At 40.1% G+C, this 24,896-nt stretch overlaps 2 protein-coding genes across 3 annotated transcripts in view; one reads left to right on the top strand and one right to left on the bottom strand.

The window, feature by feature from the left end:
* Window positions 1–22,296, top strand: part of LOC133460049 (drebrin-like) — an 84,612-nt gene extending 62,316 nt beyond the window's left edge. The window contains exons 7-15 of one of the 2 annotated variants that reach the window (XM_061740548.1): window positions 847–998; window positions 4,713–4,770; window positions 5,510–5,566; window positions 6,618–6,732; window positions 9,502–9,630; window positions 18,244–18,390; window positions 19,432–19,910; window positions 20,008–20,107; window positions 21,513–22,296. In XM_061740548.1, the coding sequence (XP_061596532.1) occupies window positions 847–998; window positions 4,713–4,770; window positions 5,510–5,566; window positions 6,618–6,732; window positions 9,502–9,630; window positions 18,244–18,390; window positions 19,432–19,910; window positions 20,008–20,107; window positions 21,513–21,568 (1,293 nt within the window). In that variant the 3' untranslated portion in view covers window positions 21,569–22,296. The remainder of the gene's footprint in view (window positions 1–846; window positions 999–4,712; window positions 4,771–5,509; window positions 5,567–6,617; window positions 6,733–9,501; window positions 9,631–18,243; window positions 18,391–19,431; window positions 19,911–20,007; window positions 20,108–21,512) is intronic. The other variant, XM_061740549.1, reaches the window with a different exon arrangement.
* Window positions 1–24,896, bottom strand: part of grk6 (G protein-coupled receptor kinase 6) — a 275,750-nt gene that overhangs the window by 98,250 nt on the left and 152,604 nt on the right. The gene's annotated exons all lie outside the window — the stretch shown is intronic.

Genomic DNA, 24,896 nt, shown 5'->3' with positions numbered 1-24,896 from the left:
TTATGAATTAAATGTGCAGGATATAATAATGGTATTTGACGATAATAATAGTCATAAGCTGCATTATCACCTGCTGCTGTGTCTCCGCATTTACCGCACATACTGTAGGTGATCTTTAAGGCAGCGTTCAGGTTTGACAAAAAGTCTTGAATAGCTGGCGCGGGTCCTCCTGACGCTGGAGTTGAGGTTAGAGGTTGAGGTTAGAAACAAAGTCAGATGTTGCTGCGTCCTCTAGCTGCTGCTGTTGGCGTGTTCAAAGCAAATATAAAACAACAGCTTCATTCCTGGAGCTGCAGGTTGTTTATCAGACTTCCCCTTTACTGTCTGAGAGGCTCTGGAGCTGCACATCATCACAGAAAGGCCCAGATTAAGATCCCTGTCAATACGTCTGTCCATCAGCTGTTTTTTTTGTTTTGTTTGTTGTTTTTGGAGTTTATATTATTTTAATGTTGCTTTCTTTTGGCATCAATGACTTTTAAAGTGTTACACTTATCTTCCATTGAACCAACCGTTTACAGGAACTCCGTTTACAGGAACTAGATGATTAGAGTGTATCCCCGTCCTTAAGCATACACTGATCTATCCTTCTCTAAACAGAACCATTATTCACAGAACAGATGTCATACTTTATTAGAAAAGATGTGAAATTGGTTATTAAGAACATAAACCCATAAGGAAAATGTTTACTGAGGTCACACACCAAGAGGGAATCCGGGTGGTTTTCCCGCAAGTTTCAGCACGAGGAGAGACTTCCTTTTGCATTCATAAGTGTGCCTCTGTAATTAATCACTGCCGCTGCTCTTATCAGAGCAGATTTGGACTTACTCTTCCCTGTTTGGCCCCCAGCGTGAAGAGGAGTTGAGGAAGGAAGAGGACAAAAAGAAGGCTGCGGAGGAGCGGCAGCGTTTCGAAGAGGAGCGAATGGAGCTGGAGAAGAAGGAGCAGGAGAATCGAGAGAAGAGGTACCGCGAGAGGGAGAGGCAGATCGAGGAGCACAGGTGGGAACAAACACACAACATCACACATTCTGTGTCAGGATAAAGGTCGAGGAGGATCATACGCAACATTTAAATGAGCTGCGAATGCTTCTGGGGAAAGAAAGCAAAAATTCAAAGGTGACTTAATCCCATGTCCCAAATGTGTTTAAACTTCCTCTGAAGGCTGGACTTACAGGCTCAGAGTACTGTACCTTCTCACGGCAAAGGTCCCTGCAGAGGACAGTTTAAGGGCCAATCCCAATACACCCCCTACTTTCTACCACTACCCCTAAAAAATAATCCACAGATTTTAGGGCACTTGTAATCTTCCCAGGGCCCTGTCCCAATACTCCCCCTACCCCTACTTTTCAGCACCACCCCTAAATGTTGCTTGCTACATCACTGCATGGTCACGTTCGGGTACGTAAGCAACTGCATAGTTACGTTTGCACATACGTCACACCATATCAGGAAGCCCAGAGCTAAAAGCTGTTTTAATTTCAGCTGTAGCGCTGTTAATATGCCAAGTTTTAATATTTTTTCAGGCGTAAAAGTAACCGTTAAGATCCCCAACCTGGGCTCAGTTTATCCAAATAACGCCCGTTAAGAAATTTGCTGCGATGTTTTCGGAGAAGAGCCGCCGGCTCGGAGCCGCAGCAGCAGCTCACGGCCGGGTCAACCTGCGCCGTCGTCCCGGGGAGAAACCTGCAGCTCTGTGGAGAATTACCGCAGGCTGAAATAAATCATTTAGGAAGATAAATGTTAGTTTAATAGATGAAATCTAAAAGTTGTAGCTACGCCTGTTAAGAAATTTGCTCCGGAAATTTCGGGATGATGATGCCTGCCGGCTCCGGAGCTGATTTATGGGTCTGCGTTAAATCGATGCAGAGCCTACGGCGTAGGGTACGGCGTAGGGTACAGCGTTACGGCGCGCGCCGCCGCGTAACCTACGCCGTAGGCTCTGCGTTGGTGTAACGCAGAACCATAAATCAGCCTTTATTCTGGCGAGATCTTCCACAAATGGGCAAACGAGTGATTATATACATTCACTGAGTGAATATTATGAAAGTAAAATATATATTTCTCGCTAGAAATGTAATCAAAATGCATTTTTATGCAGAAACTAACTCAAAATATTGATTTTATTCACTAAAAAATAAGAAATGTCCGCCATGTTTTTTTTTTTGATTCAGTCCGCAAATGATGACGAAAAGCATTCTGGGATTTTTTTCTGGCCCTTATATCAGCTAGGGTGCATCTGAAATCCCTAGCTGTGAAGGGCTAGATTCATACACACTACCCTCGTTTTCCGCACTCCCCCTAGATGAAAAGAGGAATTGGGACACCACTACCCTCACGGGAACGCCCAAAATTTAGGGGTAGGGCTGAAAAGTAAGGGTAGGAGGAGTATTGAGACAGGGCCTAAAAAACCTTCAAAACTGGAGCCGTCATCAAACTACTATTTAAACCTTTCCACCACAGCATAAATATACATCCATCCACCATCTCTATCTGTTTATTCCTGTCAAGGGTCTCAGGGATCTGCTGGAGCCTCTCCCAGCTCGCTTTAGGCAGAAGCCGAGCGTTCACCCTGACGGGTCATCCTGTCCTCACAGGGCCACTAGCAACCACACACACCCTCACACTCACTCCTACGGGTGGCTTTCAATCACCAGTTAAAACACGTGTCTGGACTGATGGAGGATCCTGAAGTAGCTGGAAAAAAGGAGAAAAAACTCCACCCCTGCTGGGATTCAAACCAGGGGCCAGATTCACCAATATGTTCTTAAGAACGATCTTAAGAAATGTCTTAAGATCTAAAATTAAGAAGTTCATAAGAAAGTTCTTAAGTGCAATTCCTCAATATTTTCTTAAGAACCGTCTTAAGAACTGTCATTTCTTACAAATTTCTTATTTTTCCTACTTAAGAACTTCTTAAAATATGGCTGTATCCGAAATCGCATACTAAGTACTACATGCTACATACTGCATCAGTATGTACTGTATACTGCCTACTAAATGAAGGATTCAGTACGCCGCTCTATTATTATTATTATTATTATTATTATTATTCATTTCATTATATTCAGTCGATGCACCTGAAGCGAGACTTGTGCATGTGCAAATGTGTTGAAAAAGGTGATATTAGAGGCTTACCTTTTCACAGAAGAAATTTAAGACAGGTCAAGGTTGTCTTACAGTAAAGAAAAAAGTCAAGAACAAATTTGAGAACTTTTATTTCAAGAATACCATTTATTCTTAAGTTTTTTCTTAAGAAACTTAAGAAGAAAGTTGAGAAAATACTTAAGAACTTTTTTGGAGAATATGACTTCTTGTCTTTTTTCTTCTTAAGACTGAATTGAAGAAAAAAATGACACTTAAGAAGATTTTTTTTCTTAAGAATGTTTTGTGAATCCGGCCCCAGGACCCTTCTTGCTGTGAGGCAACATTGCTAACCATCGAGCCGCCATGCTGCCCAGGCATCGTTGTCTTCACGGCAGTTCAAGCCATTGCACTAATACTTCATCATTACATCATGTCGCTATACTTGTATGAACAGTTGTTCAAAGTGTTTAAAAAAAACAATCAGTTACATGAAGTTCTGTCCCACAAAGTCTCCGGTCTCGCCGCCCAGATTTGACTCGCTTATAAAACACCGAGTTAAACAGGACACGTGCATATTCTCACGAGTTCTTCTTTAGCATACGCTGGGTTGGAAGAGAGAAAAAAGGATACAGCTCAGTTTTTATAACTCTGTTATTTCACCCATGTTTAGACAAGGAAGAATCCTAACAGAACATAAATCGTGCTGCACGTAAACATTTACACCACAAATATTCTGTGCTTGTTGTATTACCCAATATGTTTCCTTTCTGTTGACTCTTGCATGATTTAAATGTGGAAAAAGCGTTAGCTTTCGTCCTTAAACAAAGACAGGTGTGACGTGTGACTGGCCGAGGCAGCTTAGTAAGAAGTTTTGAGGGGAAGTTGTGTGATGACATAACAAAAACAAGTCAGACTTACTACCAGAAGGCTGACTCAGCGTGACTGGAATCAACCAAAAGCTCAGTGTAATAATTGAACTGCCTTCCATCATGTCCTTCTGATGCCAACAAAAGTGCACGGAGGTGATTCAGTGGAGGTCTGGGAGACTATTTATGGAAATGTTTGTTGGTTTTTTTTAAATCTACAGTCTCAGGGGATTATTACGTTCACTTCTAAGAAGCGTTTTTTAAATTCTGGGTGAAAAACTGTCTTCTTTTAGATGTCTGAAATGGTTGAAAACTGGCACAAAGACCACAGTAGGCATGTAAACCACCTAGATTTGCCCACAAAAATCTTAAAATGTTATATTAATCAATCTGTGGTGTGTTTTGGAGTAAGAAAGGAACATCTCCCCCCCATAGCATATTATGCCTGACAGAGCTGGAACGGTTTCTGCTTCAGGAATGGATTAAAATTCCCCAAAGCCACTGTCTAACACTTGTATCGCTGCCATGGGAGGACCATCTCCATATTAAATAATAAAACGGTTATATAACGCACTTTTTTTTCATTACTTTGTCCAAACCCACGACTAGTTTATGTTTGGAAGGAGGAATGCACACGGTTTTTATCTGAATGTGGTGGTTATAAGTCCAGAGGCAGGTTCTTTCCATGAGTTTAAAAATGATCTAATATGTGTGTGTGTGTGTGTGTGTGTGTGTGTGTGTGTGTGCGTGTGTGTGTGAATAGGAAGAAGATGCTGGAGGAAGAAGAGGCCAGAGAGAGATTGAGGAACCAGACCACCATGGTAAGCATTTAAATTTTAGCCCTGAGAAATCAGTTTCAATCAATTCCATCATCATAAGAACCAACAAACAAACTAACTTTTATGGCTGCACATGAAAACCTCACTGAGGGAGCATTTTGTGTCCATGTGTTTTTCAGCTTGTGTGGGTTTTATTTTAACAAATGATCACAGAAGCATCAGGGCATCGTGCTGCGTCATTTCAGCTCCTCTTGTGATCATCTGAAAATCCTTGTGGCGAAGCTTAAAAACTTGCTTGGCTCGCTCGCTGATGAAACGCAGCTGGAAATGTTTGCTACCAATTGAAGGGGGGAACAAAACAACGCTTTACTCAGAAAAACATCCAAAAACATGCTTTATGAGGTTTTTTTTTTCCTTTTCACGAGGCTGGCTTTGACCAACAGCACGCAGTAGGTTGGCACCAGAAACAGGACACCGCAGCTTGTAAAGCCACATCGAAGTCACCCCAGGAAAGATGACAAGATGTCAAGATGACATGTCAGATGTTGCATGTGCTCACGCTGAACTATACGGCTGCATGTATCTTCAAAATGCACAAAATATATGTCATGTTGCTTCTCTTCAATAGAATTGAGCCTTTAGGAAAACTTGACAAAGCAGAAATCTCCCCTGGTTTTGCTCTCAGCATGTGGACTTTGTTTGAGTCTCTACTGCCCCCCAGCGGCGACAGGGGGAGCTGATTTGTGTGTTGTAGTGTGATTGATGACGTTTGTCTCCGCAGGCAGCAGAGGCGAGCCTGGAGGACCTCGACCTGAACAAGAAGGAGTCTGAGGTGGAGGTCAGTTAGATTAAACCTTTAATGCAACCTGAATCGTGACAAAATGTCAAATTAAATCATACATTCAAAAAGACAAGAAAGAATTTCAGAAAGGTTAAGGATGAAAATGTGCCTTCTCCTGTCACTGAACCTTCCCTGATTTGAGTAGGATTCAAGGGCGTAGGTTTGCATAGGGACCGTAGGGACATAACACTACCAACTTTTCAGGAGGCTCAAATTGTCCCCACCAACTTTTAAGCAACCTTATTTGCATTATATAATGAGTTCAGATATAAAGGTAATTTAGATTTGCTTCCCAAATGTTGTAAGGATAGAATTGACCCTACCATTATTACGTGAATTATTTTCATTATGTTCAGACTTACATTTACCCCTTTTCACTTGCTGAATTGCCGGTCAATTTTTTTTTCCTCAAACGCACATTTGATTGGCTGATGACTTTATTTATTTTTGTTTTTTCAGTTATATTTCAATTTATTTATTTATTTAGACAATGTTGAGTGGTCTTAAGACAAATGTTTATTTTTTGCATTCTGGATAGTTAAGAGATTATTAATAAGTTTGTATTTATTGTGTATGTTAATATAATTAAAGTTATGTTCAAATATTGCAATTTAAATTGCTAATAAAATCCTGGAATATTCTGGAAGTTTTCAAAATGTTTCTTTAGTAGTTTTTGAAAACAAAGGTTTGAATCGAACCGTGTATCAGGTGAACCAATACACATTATACACAGTATAAGTCAATACAGATTTATTTTGCATTGATCATTTAGCCTATCAATTAATTAGGTTCATATTTGTGACAAATGTAACCCTGACCCCGTTCACCCAATCTGTTTGGTCTTATTAATGTCCCGTCCCCAGCAAAAAGTGAACATGCAAGTTATGCTGTTATATCGTCCCTACCAATGTTGAGACCAAACCTACTCCCTTGGTAGGATTGAAAATTCATGATTTGTTTTCACAGCTGTTGAATTCAAGGAACCTTAAACAAAATGATGCAGCCTTATTTTATTTATTTATTTATTTATTTGTTCCTGTGTTTCTAGGAAGCAAAGGCCATCATCGCTCAGCGGTCCGGAAACCCTCGAGAGTTTTTCAAGCAGAAGGAGAGAGCCTTGACCATCAGTGTTGACACCTCGCCCGTCTCCATCCACAGGACCGGTAAATGCTTTAAACTACTCGCCCCACAATTCCCTGCAGGTTTTACTAACGTATTCACTTTTCTAAAACATGTTGATGTGTGTGATAGTAATGACTGACCTTTCATGAGTCTGTTTCGCCTCCGTGGGCCGAGCCAACATTAACACGGCTTGATGTGAACCAGAACCGCTGGTGAATGAGCTCACGCTCCAGTCCAGCACAACAGAAGTCCCACTAAGCCTTCTGTAGACCCTAAACATCAGAGGGAAGCCCTCCCAGCAGAGAAATGTTTGATGGCCTGAGTTGGAATCACAGCAGGAAGGAGGCGACAGCCTCCGTCCTCGCTGCCGCTCCGTCTCGTAGAGTTTTGAATTGAATTTTCCTGATGAATGTCGTTGCTTGTTGTGTGTCTGCAGTGTCGCAGTGTTTGTCAGAAGCTTTACCAAAGACGCTGCGTAATCCCACAACCCCCGTCAACCCTCCCACATGCAGTAACATTACTGATGTCAAGCTGTTTCCAGTATAGTTACAGTAGCTAAACACAACCATATTCAGGTCCATGATGAAAACCTTCAGATTCATCCATGTCTTATTCTAACCGCGTCTTCTGGATCTTAGTTCGTGGTCTGATCTGCACCTGAGCATTCAGGTGGAGGTAGTTTCCATTCAAACCTGCAGTCTCTGTGTACTCTGAATGCTTTTATTATTATTATGAATCTTTATTTCGGCTTGTACACACTTTTTTGCAGAACAAGATGAAAAGGTAAAAAAAAACAAAAACATTTCTTTTGCCGAAAAGGTGTAGGCAGAAGCCGTAGCTTATAGTGCCTACCCTTTTTTCTTATGATCAGCATAAATTACAGACATTAACTTATATTATACTCCGTGGCAGGGCTGTTCGATTTTGCCCAAAAATAAAATCTCGATTTTTTTCTCTCAAAATCCAATTTTCGATTACGATTACGATTATTTTGTGAATTGACAAAAGGCAAAGAAATGATTTCAAATATGCTGTTTTTTTATTGAACATTTGCCCCATTGGGCTTTAAGTGCAAACTTTGCTCTTATTAAACCAAAAATGAATGAATAAAGTGCCAAACTCTGTAAAATAAGTTGAAAAAACGTTTTAAAAAATATAATAAAATATAAAGTTTTATCTCTGGAAAAAAAAAATCAGCACTTGCAAACATACAGTAAGTTATATTTCCAATTAAATAAAACAAGACATTTTCTAATTAAACTAAACTGGGTCTTTGCATGCTAAATAATAATCAACCCATGAAGGAGGTAGAGGTGTGTAATGTCAGTCATTACATTTGCTATTCACATTTGCAAGTTTTTTGCAAGGAACACCAGCCGGTCTACCACATCTGGCTTGAGGGATGCCCGGTGGCATGTTACAACGCCCCCTCCTACACTAAAGAGCCTCTCCAATGGGGCACTTGTCGCAGGTATTGAGAGGTATTTCCATCAATCATTAATATGTGTGCAGACAAGGTAAAAAAAAAAAAAAGGGAAAAATCGATTTTACGATTTTCACGTTTTAATATCGTTCTAATTACATAATCGCGATTACGATTTAAAATCGATTAATCGAACAGCCCTACTCCGTGGAAACAAACAATACATAAAGAAGACAAAAATAAGTAAGACAAAATATAAAATTGACGTTTCACATTCTAGAATGTTTTAGATAGTATACTTTATAATTATAGTGTTTTATATTTATTCACAGTATTTTCTTTAAACATTTCCTTAAACTTGAAGATAGAACTACACACTTTTAGGTTGTTATTACAACTATTCCAAATTTCTCTAGCCTTAATTGATGTACATCTCTTTTTAATATTAGTTCTTGCTGTCGTCATCTCAAACATGAGTTTCCCCCTCAGGTCAGAGCGGGTTTCTTTTATCTGGAACAGGTCCTGAATGTAGTTTTTATTTTGAAATGTCACAATTATTTATTTCTGGAGACCTTTTTTTTCCTACTTATTTATTTACTTTATTTTTCAACTATTTTTCCAGACAGTTTTCTGACTGAATTGGACATAGTTTGGAAAAGCATTTTCATTTTTTGAATAAAACCATTATTGTATAAATGATATCAGCTTTTATCTGTATATTTACATGTTTTATGTGTTTCAGATCTATATCTTTTTATTTTGTTCAGCAGTCACTACTGTGGCTAACAAAGTCTTTCCTAAGCCCAAGTTGCTCCGTCTGTTAAACAGGATACAGATTTCTACATGTGTGTTATTTATCATATCTGAAGACGCGGAACCTGAGTGAATCTTCTGTAGGTTTCGGATGTTTTGAACTCTCTTTTCGAAGGGGAAAAGTAGTTACTTGTCAAGTCTGCATGCTGTCTGCAGTCGGTGTGTTTAGAACCACACTAACCACTTTTCTTTCTGTCTTTCTCTCCTCCTTCCCGGTCTTCCTTCACCTTTGGACGTGTTTGTTTTCACCATCCTCACGTCTTCCTTTAATCACTCTCTCCTCTCCTCTGCTCTTGTTTTTTTATCCTTGATTGTCCCCATTGTGGATGTTTTTATTTCCCTTCCTCCACGTGTCTCTTTTTTTCTTCGTGGGTGCGCCGCCTCTCCCACAATCCTCCTCCTTGTTCCCACCGGTACTGGAACCTCTTATCTCCTGACTTCTGCTCTCCGGACCTATCCACCTTTCCTTCTGTGTCGTCACAACTTTCTGTCCTTGGTCTGTCGCTTCGTGCACATGTTTTGTGTGTGTTTGTCCGTCCTCGTGATGGGTTGTGTGTGACGTTCCGACCGCCAGGCCGTTTGGACAGCCCCTTCTTGAAGCAGCAGCACAGTCCCAGCAGCCCCTGTATGACCCCCCCACTGCGGGGCGTGTCCCCCCTCCGCACCCCGCTACAAACTCGGACGCAGCCCACCGCCACAGCCGGTAGGTACAGCACGTGAGCGGTAGACAGCAGGAGAAGAAGTGAAGGCGAAGGACTGACCACGAGCGCCGAGCATCGTCTCTCCCCAGACACCGACCCGCTCCACTTACGCCAGAGACAAAGACCAGATTATTGAGGAATCATCCGGATCCGAATAATGAGTCTCTCAAGACAGCGAATGTCTTTAAAGACATAGGCACAAATATCCTGGGTTTATTGTATTACCGTATTGGCCTGAATATAAGACGGTGTTTTTCGCATTGAAATAAGACTGAAAAAGTGGGGGTCGTCTTACATTCGGGGTCTAGACGTTATACCCATTCACAACGCTAGATGGCGCCAGATATCTTTAAAGCGAATGCTGAACTTAAAGGGAAAGTTCGGTTTTTTACAACCTGGACCTTATTTCTGGCATTTTTTATGGTCGTATACTCACCCAGTCATCTCTGTGACGTCATGAATTCAGAGGTCTTGTTTACAAACTGATTTATTTGTTACACACACAGCCCCGGATGTGAATAATGTGTTATTTAGACGCTGCATCGTCTGTGTCCCGCTGTGCCCCCATGCGCTACCGTTATATGGAGAAGCGGCTCGCAAAAAAACCCCTAATATCTTCCGAAGGACTCCAAATGACACCAAACTTGCCTGGGTGAGTATACGACCATAAAAAATGCCAGAAATAAGGTCCAGGTTGTAAAAAACCAAACTTTCCCTTTAATTCCCCAGGCCAAAGCGAACCCCTGTCACGAAGAATAAAAATAAAAATAGCCGTAACACGAAGAAGAAAAATAAAAAATAGCGCTAAGAAAGAAAAGAGAAGAAAATAAGAGAAGAGATAACAGAAAAAGGAGAAACATAGCGACAGTCTGGAGAAAAGTGGGTGAAAGTTCGGCAGGTTAACCGGCAGCTGAGGAGAAGTTATGACGCAAACTTCAAGATGATGATTTGAATGACGCAAAATTACATGCTTTTTCTCTCGAATATATTGTTATAATCATTTGTTTCAGATGTACTGTAATTATTTTCTGTATAAAAATGGAATTTGGTGTTCAAAAAGTCTTTTTTTAAACTTGAGTCTTGAAAAAGAGGAAGTCGTCTTATAATCAGGGTCGTCTTATATTCGGGTCAATATCATATTACTCAACACTTCCCTCGTGACCTGCTCCCGTCTCCTCTTTTCTGCAAAAGTTAAACAATAGTGTTGTGGCTTTATCTCAGAGCCAGACAGGCTGTGGACCCGGTAAGGGCTCCTCCGAGGTCTGTAAATCAGAGTAAGGCTGGCCACACGCTAGAAGCTAGATAACTTAATTTTCCTTTTAAAAATCCCATCTTTATGAGTGTTCAAGGCTGAAATCTTTCAGGGGAAACCAACACCTGGACATGAGTCCACCACTCGGCCTGGTGAACATACTACAGCTTTGTACTTCCATGCAAAAGTAATTTGGAAGCAAATAACAAACAAAAACCTGCAAGCTTACAGGACTTAAAGGAGCATGAGGCAGGATTTATGAAAAAAATGCGTATACGTTTTAAGTTTTCTAGTAATAATGTCAGATGAAGCGTTCCAAACCAAAACGAATGAGCCCTCTAGCCGCTAGCGTATCTCTCCGTTGCCTTGAACAGGCTGTGTGCTTCAAAATGCTGCCGAATTTCCCGCGCTGTCCTGCGGATGTGACGTCAAAAGACGCTGCAAGACCCGTCTCGACGGCGCTCGGCTTGGATACAGGAAGAAGACGAGCGCGGTGGATCCAAACTTCTGTTTGGGTAGACATGGATTCTGGATAACATTGTAAGTCATATTTAGAGCTTGATTTGAAAATCACATGAGATTACCAAAAAGTCGGAGTGGCCTAACGTGCTAAGTAGCGTTAGCTGCAAAGAAGTAAGGAGTCCGTGCACGCTCCCGTGCCGGCTTCGCTGTTGGCTGCAGGAACCCCGATGGTCGTCGTGGCGCTAATGAGTCTCATTTCTTATTCTTGCCTCATGCTCCTTTAACCTAAGAGCTCACGCCAACGAAAAACATTAATTTTGACTGACACTTTTTTTTGGCCACAGGCAAAAAGTACTGAACCCCCTTTTGGGCAAAATCTCTTCATAGGAAAGGAGAGTCAGTATCCTCCCAGTCAGAGCGTCACCGGATCGACCCCCAGCTCCCCCACATCAGGAGCATCCCCGGGCAACACGCTGACCCCTACACCCCCCTGTTGCACCAGCTCCTCAGTGCTGGCCCCCAGCCTGCAGAAATGGGGAGGGGGTTGATATGACGAGCATCTGACAAACACTAAATCAATATCTGAAAGACAGAACTCCACTGTGACGTCCTCTGAGCTGAAAGAACAAAATAAAACTGCAAATAGGAAGTAGCATAAAGGCCAGCTGGCACGTAACAAACGAGTGAGAAGTAGTTTCAGTGCCTGAACTTAAATAAACCGTGAGTTATGACGAACTGAAGTCCATAAAAATTGGAAAACAATGTTGCCAGGCTGTAAAGGAGGCCGTCTGGCTGGACATCCTGAGAGTTATTTCACCACCTTTTCTCTCTTAACCTCTGTTGCTCCTCACGAAGCTGGAAATACTCCCGTGGACAGTTTGACCTTCATATGCCAGAAGCAAACGATCGACAGTAACGCTTGTTTTAGTTCTTCGACCTTCATCTTTTTGTAGTTTGGTAATGGCAAGAGAATAAGTAGCTCACAGCTTTATCCGGCAATCAAACTATGTCTGTTACAGAAAGAGAATATTTAATGATATACAGCAGTTGTTTAGCTGGTAAATTATTTTAGATGCTTTAGTTGCTGTAACGTCAACAATCTACCTTCAGGTTATCAAACCTAAAAGGTGTTTGTGTGTTTAGAGTCGATGTTTGGTCTCTTGTCCTGCTTTAGATGTCAGCTGCTGATGTGAGATTATCTCTGTACATGTTTTTGTTTGTGGTCTGATGTTTTGTGGTTTTAATCAGCACTGAAGTGATTTTAATATCTCTCAGAGATGACATTTATTTATTTATTTTATCACCTCCCTCTTTTTCTGATCCCATGCCTCTGACCCCGGACTGCACACACACACACACACACACACACACACTGAAAAACACACGCCTGCTGCCGCGTACACCTCTGACCGACTCGCCTGTGAGTGTTTGTCAAATCAGTGTCTGTTAATGTGATGTTGAGAATCATTTATACGTCGTCATTGCAGCTCATCTCTCGGGGCTCTCGGCCTTGAGTTTGTGTGAGTTCACGTAGTTGTCAAGTTAAAGACATAATGGTGACTTTTGCGTGTTTTAGCAGATTAACTGCAACTACCAGATCAATGTTGACCGGTTTCAGAGGAGCCAGGCGGCTCAAAAGAGAACTAGCCTTCTTTTGAGAAAACCAAACCAACTTGCAGGTTAACAAACCCAGTTAATTAAAGTGCAGGATGAGTAATATGATGAACAAGAAAACAATATAAATCCACGGCTGCTGAGGAGATTAAAAATGTAAATGCACACGGCAGAGCCCAGTCTGGTAATTATGAGCCTGAGCGGCGTCGGACACAGCAGGAATATTGAAGGATTAGGAGAAGTCCTGCTCGTCAGAGAGAAACTAATTGGTGTGAGGAGACACAGCGGAGAGATACCGATGTATCAGTCACTGGCCCCCTATTGAGACTGTAAATGTGTCTTTAAAGGAACGTCTATCAACTATGGATGGGCGGTATGAACTAAAAAATGTATCACGATAATTTCTGGCATTTATCCTGATAACGATAAAAATGACGATAAAAAAAATACCAATTCAACTCCAACTTTTTAACTATAAATCTATCTCCACATTCAGTCTTTGGAGCCCCCAAAACACTGCTCTAAAAGATACTAAATGCTACTAATTAAATTGAATTGATTAAAACCAATTAAATGAGTTTAACTGTACTGCAAAACTGGAATGACTAAGATCCGCCATGTTTGTTACACAAAAACCTCATCAACGGGAATTTATCCCTTTCTTTCTTTCTTTCTTTCTTTCTTTCTTTCTTTCTTTCTTTCTTTCTTTCTTTCTTTCTTTCTTTCTTTCTTTCTTTCTTTCTTTCTTTCTTTCTTTCTTTCTTTCTTTCTTTCTTTCTTTCTTTCTTTCTTTCTTTCTTTCTTTCTTTCTTTCTTTCTTTCTTTCTTTCTTTCTTTCTTTCTTTCTTTCTTTCTTTCTTTCTTCCTTCCTTCCTTCCTTCCTTCCTTCCTTCCTTCCCGTACATTGTGCGTGGATTTAACGCAGAACCATAAATCAGCTTTACACAAAAACGTCATCAACAGGAATTTATCGTTTTTACTGCGAGATGACAAATTCTTACTGTGGGGAATTTTTTTGACGGTATATCGTGAACGGTAAAATATCACCCATCCCTACTGCCTAGCCAGTGCTGTAACTGAGCCATGACCAAACATAGCTCAGATTAGTCCCAAATAAGTTTTACAAGAAAACTGCTCATTTATAATTCATACAAACTTTAACCGGCCATACCTGTACATGGTACATGGCTGCATGGATGTTACAGCCCGTTAACCCTCTCGGGACTCCACATACGAGAGTATAACTAAACTAGTTTTAATTCTTTAGAGTATTAAAGAGGCAATGAAACAGACCTTAATGCGTCGAGGGGGGAGGAGGGAGAGGAGGGACATGATCCTACAAGAAGTAGGATCTCTCGGCGCTCCTTTTCCGTTTATCCCTGTGTCTCAAACCTGGAGATTTATGTACACAACTCGGGCGTCTACGTCCTCTGTGGGACGAATCTTTGGGATCAGAATCGTCCTGTGTGCAGTGACAACCACTTAAGTTTGAAGAATCCACGCAGGAACACTAGCTCCATTAGATCAGGAACAACTGTTCCTGTTCTGTGAGTGCAGATCAGGAACAACTGTTCCTGATCTGGGTCTGTTTCTTCTGAATTGTTGCATACCGTGTGCATATACAGTAGTTGTTGGGAATAACACAACCTGCAAGTTGCAGTTTAAGTCAGGAGTTATTTACTTTATTGCAGCTGCAAGACCCAACTTATCTGTGAAATCTGACAAAACATCAAGTCACATAAATTTGAAAAGAAAAAGAGCTGAACGTCTTTGTAACCATGGTCATCGTTGAAGTAGTTAATTGTTAAAATCACGCAGAGCACCTTCATGATCTTCCTGCATGTCTGTGAGTGCAGATAAAATGCTGGGTGGAGGAAGAAAACTCTTAATTTATGCTTCTAGTGAGCTACAATCAATGTGGCTCCACTTAAATGTGATGCTTCCTCGAAAGCGTGACCTTCACTGGCTGTTATTCGTGGAGTAGGCGAGACGTTATTGAAGCTTTGCACCCCGAGGTGAAACAAAGGCGCCACCCATGCAGGAAGCTGCAGAGCTCAGTCGCATCTGGCATTTTAGAGCGTTGTCCTTCATCTGTGGCCGCTTGTGTTCATGAGCAAGGAGCTGCTGGGAATGTACGGCTGACCATGGGCATGAAGTCATGAGAGAAAGGTTTTACTTTTACCTAGGACGGGATTCTCTCACCGTTATTGGCGCTGTGATGGTGTACGTGTGTGCTGTGTGCTTTGTAGCCGTGACTCACTAAGTTGTCTGTACTATGACAGTGTTTTAGTGGATGTGATTACCGTTTGGTGTAATCTTGGACTGCACTGATTACGTCCTCCTCTCGGTAACTTGTTTGAAGTAGCCACCTCTCACTGTAGCCTCGTGTCACATTGATGCATCTTGAATTTAGGGCTGGGCGATATGGACCAAAAGTCATATCCCGATATATTCTAGCTGAATGGCGATTACCGATATATATCGATATTTTTTCTGTGCCATAATTGGGGTTTCCCCCAAAGCATTATAGCATAGCATCTCTGTTAGCTTCATGTTTTTTCTGAGACAAACCCTTAGAAAAACAGCCAGTTTTAATAAAAAAGCCTCGTGCCAAATGTCACACAGGTACCTTTATTAACAGAGGTCTGCACAATATCAAAATGTATAAACAAATGAAATAAAAATAAACTGCCTGCATATATAGAATAAAAATGCTTCTTGAATAAAATAAAACAAATATCCCTTTCCTGCATAACAATTAAATTAAAATACACTGTACAATTAATACAATGTAGACAGTAACAGGCAGACTTTTCCACTGAGGTTGACAGTTGTGCAAATAACAAAACATTTGTGCAAATCTCAAATAAAACATTCAAGTCAATTTGTCACAAAATAAGCTATAGCAAAATCATTAAATGTATTTATTTATTTTTATCTTTTATTTTTTCGATATAAACCATATTGTCTCTTACCATATCGCGTTTGAAAATATATCGATATATATTAAAATCTCGATATATCGCCCAGCCCTACTTGAATTCCTTGGTTCAGCTTCCGGGGAGATAAGCAGTTTGGGCACGTTTGGCCTTGAGTTTTACCTCCTGCTTCAATTCTATCCAGCAAGATCTCGCCGCTTGATTTTGGGGCAGCTGGATCCCCACAAGTTCTGTGTAAGACGGGTTGATCCCTGTTCGGATTAATGTTACACCAGGTGAGAAGAAGCAATTCAGTCCCCCCTGCTGAGAACAGACTGGTTTAAGAAAAAACAAATCTTTTTGTCTGATAAGATGCTTTTTTCTGCAGATTAGGAGATAATAAAGTCCTAAATGTTTGCCTTCCCACACGGACTACAACTTAAATATTAGCTCATTATGTTTCAAATCTTCCTCCTAATGAAAGGCTATAAATCAGCTTTGCTGTCTCTAACATTGTGTGCATTTGTTTCTAAATTTCTTTTTCCTACTTTTCCACCCATCTTTGATATGTTTCAGGATTGACATCAGTATTTTATGACCAGGAACAAGAACCTGGCGTATTAAAGTGACTGCTGGTGGCCCGTTTTGTGAACACAGTTTGCATCGGGATCCTGCGTCAAAACACGAAATTGATAATGGAGAGATTTGTCGTACGACATCACCTGTGTTTAGTTCACCCCCATTTCCAACTGGGAGTGATTGATCAAGACCTTCGAGAAGAAACCATTATACAGGACTGTCTCAGAAAATTAGAATATTGTGATGAAGTTCTTTATTTTCTGTAATGCAATTAAAAAAAACTAAAATGTCATACATTCTGGATTCATTACAAATCAACTGAAATATTGCAAGCCTTTTATTATTTTGTTATTGCTGATTATGGTTTTCAGTTTAAGATTAAGATTCCCAGAATATTCAATTTTTTTGAGATAGGATATTTGAGTTTTCTTAAGCTGTAAGCCATGATCAGCAATATTAAAATAATAAAAGGCTTGCAATATTTCAGTTGATTTGTAATGAATCCAGAATGTATGACATGTTTGCATTACAGAAAATAAAGGACTTTATCACAATATTCAAATTTTCTGAGACAGTCCTGTATGTTGATTTGATATTTGATGACATTAAGGATACACTAGGTCTGTTCTGTGAAAGGTAGAAACAACAAGTTTCAGTGCTTTTGCTTCACGATCCCCGTCCCCTAAAAAGTTTTTAAATAAGATCAACTGTGTTAAACGTGACTAAACGTAGCTAGCACACATGTGCAGTTTTCTTTGGGTGGCATCGCACCAGCGTTTGGCTTTGACTCTGATGTATAACTGAGTTGGTCACGTGTGCAGATCTACTGAATTATTCTGGGTTTTTTTTTTTTTCCAAAACAATAGCGCATCAAGCACCCTCTTCAAGTTTTTTTTCACCCTACTCCATCATATCACACAAATTATTAAGGTGCGCGAGCTACAAATTGTGCGTAAGCATGAACAGATATTGTATAACTTTGTTGTCAAAGAATCTGGCATCTTATGAGACAAGAGTAACATGTGGTGGACTTCTCCAGCTGGTAGCAGACCTGTGAGATTTAAACATTAATATAATAACTCAGCATGCTGGTTGATTTTGTTTTGATTCATCCTCTAAACGCTGTGATTTCACTCCATCCCACTTCAAGACAACTGAAGGAACCTCCAACTCTCTGGTGACCATGAATACTTCTACTAAAGCTTTGGCCAATCCCCCTCACACACGGTGGAATACTTCACTAAAACACGGGCAACTAAAACATTTGGCAACTACATATTAGATGTGAATTGTGCGATTAATGAGTCCCGTATGAGAACCCCCCCCAGATCTGCAGCTTCTCCATCAGTGGAAATATTCATGGGAGCATCACGGGAGCGTCAGCCTGCTTCACCCGGGTGGAGATGTGGATGGGTGTGCATCGGCCGGGGATTGAGCCAAGTAGTCGTCCCTGTGTTTGTTCAGTCTTGGGATGGCAGAAGAAATGGTTTCTGTGACGTTTTGCACTTCTTTCTTTTCTATGTGTTGAAGCAACACAAGATGTTACCCCACAATTTAGCATTATCAGAAGCTCGTCTCAGCATAGTTCCTTTTACGATGATATTACAAATGAACATGATGAGCAAGACCAGAAATTCTTTTAAAACACTGGGGCAGCTGATTCGCTCCTGCTTGTGTTAGTTCAACACTTTTGTCTGATTAGTATCATGCAGTCAGCCCATGTTGAGGCATCATTTGAAGTTCTTCTCTTCAATTTCCTTTTTCATATTTCCCCCACTCTGATCTTCCAGGGGATGATGATGATGACGATGTGGACGGTGATGATGAAGTGAACAAAGAGCGCAACATGGCTGCTATCTCTCCCATTCCTAAAATAATCACCACACCCATCAAAGAGGACTTCAGCAGGGAGGAGGAAGAGCACAGAGACACGTGGGGTGAGAGTAAAACGCTCTGGCATTGTGTGATCTTTATTATTCAGATTCTACACCAGAGGTGGGTAGTAACGAGTTACATTTACTCCGTTACATTTACTTGAGTAAGTTTTGGGAAAATGTTGTATTTTTAGGAGTAGTTTTGAATCACTGTACTTTTTACTTTTACTTGAGTAGATTTGTGAAGAAGAAACTGTACTCTTACTCCGCTACATTAGGCTACGTTGAGCTGTTACTTTTCTTTTATTCCTTTTATCCGCGTACGCGTCAATCTCATGACATCACTGAGTGATTCTTTGGGGAAAAATGTTTGTTTTTGCATGTTTTGTCACATTTAAACGGACTCAAACACACACAGAGTTTCTATGAGTTCATGGGCTTGTTCTAGTTCTGCCTGGTTAAAAAAGAAAAGTACAAAGGATTAAAATTTTGTGCTACTTGTGCTTAATTTATTTTTTTATTCTGATGTTATTTTATTTATTTTATTATGTATTAAAGTACTTGCATTTACTTTATTTTGTACTTTTGTCTGTTGGAATGGTTGTGTTAAAAAAAAAAAATCAGACGTTACTTAACAGTTACTCAGTACTTGAGTAGTTTTTTCACCAAGTACTTTTTTTTACTTTTACTCAAGTAATTATTTGGATGGCTACTTTTTACTTCTACTTTCCTTAATTAAAAAAAACAAATGTTCATACATTCTGGATTCATTACAAATCAACTGAAATATTGCAAGCCTTTTATTATTTTAATATTGCTGATTATGGCTTAAAGATTAAGATTAATATTCCCAGAATATTCAAATTTTTTGAGATAGGATATTTGAGTTTTCTTAAGCTGTAAGCCATGATCAGCAATATTAAAATAATAAAAGGCTTGCAATATTTCAGTTGATTTGTAATGAATCCAGAATGTATGACATTTTTGTTTTTGTAATTGCATTACAGAAAATCACAATATTCTCATTTTCTGAGACAGTCCTGTATATCTTGTATTTCTGCCAAGAGATGCTTTGTGAAAACCCGTTGAACTCATGTCCTGCAGACTCTGCGCCAAAGGAGGAGCAGAAAGCGCCTGTCCAGGAGTCGGCCCCCACCAAGCCGGTGCAGAGCGTCGCCCCGCAGGCCCGCGACTCCTCCGGCTTCTCCCCGTGGGACTCTGGAACAGACAACCTGGTGGACGTGTGGGACGCCAGCTCCGCCCCCCCCGCCCAGACCAGCCAGTCCTCCGGCCTGGTGGACCTGATGGGGGACGTCCTTCACGATGAGATCCCCTCCAGCGCCGCCGTGGGCAGCCCCCGGCCCCAGCCCCTCCTCAGCTTCGACGAGGTCTTAGACGGCAGCTTCTGCTCGGGCACCGTCGCCGAGGACGACCCCTCCAGTCTGGTGGACGTGACAGGCTCGGACCAAATGACCCTTAGCTACCAGCATGCACTGCAGCACGCCTCGGCGGACGGGCCGGAGCTGGAGGACGGGCAGCTGCTGATGACCAACGGAGAGACGCTGCTGAAGGAAGGGACGCAGGTCCGACGGGTTCACGCTGCTGCTGTTACTCACACACTGGCTTTATGTCTGGTTGTTTTTAAATCTTTTTCTGATTTCCTGTCATTGGTGCTTTTAGGCGAGTGAAGGCTATTTCAGCCAATCACAGGAGGAGGAATTTGGCCAATCAGAGGAGTCTTCAGCCAAACCAGCACCAGTCCTTTATAACAGGCCTCCAGGTGAGATGATATGACTTTGTTTAGTTCAGGGCTCGGCAACCCAAAATGTTGAAAAAGCCATATTGGACCAAAAACACAAAAAACAAATATGTTTGGAGCCGCAAAAAATGAAAAGTCTTGTATAAGCGTTAAAATGAAGGCAACACATGCTGTATGTATCTATATTAGTTATAACTGGGGGAATATTTTTTTTTTTCATTATGCACTTCTAGGAAAAAAGTCAAAATGTCGAGAAAAAAGTCGAAATGTTGAGAAAAAAGTTGAAATGTTGAGAAAAAAGTCAAAAATGTCGAGAAAAAAGTCAAAATTTTTCTGAAAAAAGTTGAAATGTCGAGAAAAAAGTCAAAATGTCGAGAAAAAAGTCGAAATGTTGAGAAAAAAGTCGAAATGTTGAGGAAAAAAGTAAAAAATGTAGAGAAAAATGTCAAAATTTCCAGAAAAAAGTTGAAATGTTGAGATTAATGTTGAAAGTACAATCTGGGGAAAAAAGTCGAAATGTCGAGAAAAAAGTCAAAATGTCGAGAAAAAAGTTGAAATGTCGAGATTAAAAAGGAAAGGAAAAAGGAAGAAAAAATAGAAAAAAAGGGAAAAAAAGGAAAAAAAGACAAAAAAAAAGAAAAAAAATAGGTTAAACATTTTTGAAAAAGCTCCAGGAGCCACTAGGGCGGCGCTAAAGAGCCGCATACGGCTCTAGAGCCGCGGGTTGCCGACCCCCGGTTTAGTTGAACAGAGGAAGGGAAATACCGTATTTTCTGGACTATAAGCCGCTACTTTTTTCCTAGGTTTTGAACCATGCAGCTTATACAAAGGTGCGGCTATTCTGTGGATTTTTCTTCCACCGCTCGGGGGAGTGCTAACCGGAATTAGAATAAAAACTAAGACAAAATAAATGCAAAGAAGAATACGCTACTTCTTCTTTAGCAGATAGAAGTAGGTAGAAGCAGATTTCAAACAAATAAATAGATGAATAAATACCGGTTATTTTCTCTTGGTTTATGTCCCGTTTTAATCAGCAAAGTTGCTGCCGTGTTAAAAGACACTGTTAGGAAAGGATCTATTTAGGTACAAACATGTACATCATTTACAGTTCAAAATCCTTCTGTACATGTAGTAAATATCTAATCTAACAACTTAAATATCTGCGGCTTGCATATCTTTTTTTCTAAATAGAGCGGATGCGGCTTATATACGGGTGCGGCTTATATATCTTTTTTTTATTGTTTTTTTTTTTTAAATAGAGCTGATGCGGCTTATATACAGGTGCAGCTTATAGTCCAGAAAATACGGTAAATGGATGGGTGGATGGAGGTGAAATGTTCACGTAAAAAACTTGTTTTTGAAGCTTTTCCCGTGCTTTAGAGTAAATAAAGACATAAACATCCCCGTGTGTTTTGTGCGTGTTTAGAGATTGACATCACGTGCTGGGACACGGACCCCGTGGTGGACGAGGACGACGATTAACCCGCTGCTCTGACATCACCACCAGACCAAGAAGAAGTAGGAAGTGCGCCTCATGGAGAAAATGGATTTCTTTTTTTTTTTCTAAAAAACAAAAACACAAACAAACAAAAAAGTAGTAATAATAATAATTATGATAACAAGTCTTGCATCAAAACTACTTCTGTATTATCTTTTAGAGGAACAGGAAACAGTAGCCACTGTTTGAGTTATTGTTGAAAATGGTTTGGAAGGCTCAGTTCTGATTTGTTCTGTGTTTATTTTATTTATTTGTCTTTTTTTTCCTGTCTTTTTTCTTTTTTTTGCTATGCAGATGTAATAGCGGGGGAGCGAGGGGTTTTGTCTGTCTGTGTACATGATTTATTACACATTGCTGCATATTAGAGACAATGAAACGCAGTGTGCGGCACGCAGCCCACACTTTTAGTCGGTAGTGCTTTAAAAACACTCTATAAACTAATCCAGTGGATGAAAAGAGCTGCCATGTTAAACCTTCACTCTGTTCTTTTCTAACCTCTTTCTTTCTGCATTCCTACCCGAGAATACTCACCTCTGCCAGTCAGTTAATCTTGTATTAGATCTCACTTTCATGTTTAAGAAAAGGTGGAATATTTTATTTATTCTGGTGTATCTGAACTGAAATTCATTTCAAACAAACAGGTCTGTGGCTCCTTTTTGACCTTTTTCACTCCTTTTGTATGAGTTCAAGATTAAATGGCTTCTCAATCTGATGGCTTTTCTTTTTTCAGTGTACTTTTATTTCTATCTTTTCCTCGTCAGGGACGAGCGACAGAGTCATTGTCGACCACTTCGAACTCTTGAGTTTTATCCCTAAACTATATTTACACGGGTGGAGAAAGGGAGCAATTTTGCATCCAATCTAAATGAAAATACTGTAGATATTTTTCCAGTTTTTTAGAAGAGCTTGGCTTTCAGATAAAGAGCGTAAGACACTGCAGATTTGTATGATTCTTATTCCTCTGTAGAGATTTCTCCAAAGACCAAAAATCTGCTGTTTTCTGACAGGGATGAGCCCAGTTTCTTTTCCGAGGCAGGATGCCTTACTTTTTCTTGATTTAAAAAAAAAAAGGGAAAAGAAAATCCGCCTTTTGACATTTTTTTGTGGCAGGGAGGCCTCACTGTCCAGATGACAGGATGACAGGAGGGTCAGCTCACACAGCTGCAGGAAAACATGTCCCCCCTTTTACTCTACAGAGACCCGGATGTTCAAGGTTTCTCCATTTCAGTTTTACAGATGCAGGACGATTTTAGTTTTTGAAGTGAGACCTGAACATCCTTTGATTTCAAACAACAAAAATTTCCTGCAACCTGCACTTTTTTAGCATGAAATGCATCCATGAACCGCTACAACCTGCAGAAACAGGTTCAGTATTTACAGTATACACAGACACATCTGTCACATGTTGGGATTTTAATCATAAAACCTGCTTTCTGAACTAAAAGTATGAGATATATCCCGTCATCTGGCCGGAACTGTCTAAAGCAAATGTTTGAACAGCATCCCGCAGCTTGCTTTAAATGTGTCAGTCTGCTCTGAAACTTTATGTCTCTGCTTCTGAACAGATGAAAACATGAAATAAAAACTGTTTGAAGGGTTAAGCTTGCCAAGTTAAGTGTAAATTATTACCTTTGGCCTCCAAAACATTTGTCTGGCCACTGCAGAACATCTGGATTTTCAAGTAATACTGCTCTACACAAAACTGTTGAGAACTCCAACACATTAAACACACACATACTTAGAGGTCCATGAATCAAGAAAAAATAAAAAGTAACTTCCACACATTTTTTTGTATTTTAGTCTTTTATTTGGGAATAAACTTCCTCATGGACAGTCTGGGCAGAAGTGGTCAGAGCCATACATCCATATCAGAGTGTGAAAACATTGGAGGAAGTAAAAGATCTCATTGCTCCACCCATTTTTCAGGCTGCAGTTAAACTGAGGCGCCGAAGTAACATGAAGTGAAATTCTTTGCAGACTTGTCTGGGAGGTGATTGAAAAAGAGAAATGAGACATGCAAAAAATGAAGGAAGAAGAAATATTTTTTTATATTTTTATTCAAAAAAACAATCATCCATCCTGTCTCCTTCCTGTCCTTTGCAACTTAAAGCAGCTTAAAACACACACACGCAAGATATTTGTAAATGCTCTCTGACCCACATCTGCTTTTGTTGTTTTGTGCCAATGCAAAACGTACCACATTTTAGTTGTTTGTTGTATTTTTTGTTTGTCTTTGTCAGTTTTTTTTAACTGTTGTGTTAAACCGGAGGGAGAGGCGGGAAGCCTGTGTGTTTTTAATACATGTGTGCTAGAACTGCTTTCCAGGACCTTTTTGGATATTAGCAACAACAGTGTTAGTCGTTTTGCTGTACATCCCTGTAGAAAATAAAAAGGCAATAAGAACAGCTGTGTGTGTGTGCGTGGGTGTGTGAGTGCACTTTAACGCTCGCTGCGTTTGTTCACATGAAGTGAGGCATCGTTCACTTTTCATCCTGGATAACGGAAGAGCAGCAAACAGGTGCGTGCTCTTCAAAATGAAGCCTTAATTTACCTTCAAGTCTGAATGCTGAAGCTCATTTAGTGAATGAATAGTGACATCTGGACTTAATTGAACTGTAATTGTCTCATCACTCATGGACTGTCCTGAGATCTGCTGGGTGTTCAACATTATTGAATTAAAGTCACTTTATTAAACTTATACTGTAAAAGATGATGGTTTTGTTCTCAAGTGCAAACAACAACAGAAATGTGTGAAGCCTTAAATGATCAGGATTCAAATCCAAAGCTGAAATCTATATTCTTGGCCTAAATAAATACGTTTATGTTTTACAAACTTGAATCCTCTGCATTTCATGTAAGATAACAGCAAACCAAACAAGCTCATCTTTTCTTTGTGAAAGTAAGAGTGTTGTTGGCTTTAAACGTTCATTAAAATTTGTTGTTAAGCAAAACATTTTGTGAATTTGTCTTTTAAACGTGGAAATGCAACTTGCCCCTAAAATCTTTTAAATAAAATGTCCTTATACAGTTGGAGTTTTTTGTTTTTTTTTTTAATATAAAATTAGACACATTACCTTTATGCTTTACTACCTCACATACACAAGAATGAAAAAAGCCTACAGATATTGTGCAGATGTGACCGCTCAAGATATTAATTCTGCAAGATAAAATGAGAGTTATGTAAATAAGTTAAATAATTCTGACAGCGTCACAAAAGCGACTCAAACTGCACACCTGGCTGTAAAAAGTTCCTTAGTGCTGCTTTAAAGAACATTTACCCTCGTTTTTACTGGCCTAATGAAAACGTGATAA

The sequence above is a fragment of the Cololabis saira genome, chromosome 14, assembly GCF_033807715.1.
Source record: "Cololabis saira isolate AMF1-May2022 chromosome 14, fColSai1.1, whole genome shotgun sequence".
Taxonomy (NCBI): Eukaryota; Metazoa; Chordata; class Actinopteri; order Beloniformes; family Belonidae; genus Cololabis; species Cololabis saira.
Note: the sequence above shows the minus strand (reverse complement) of the source record. Positions and strands in the feature narration are given on the sequence as shown.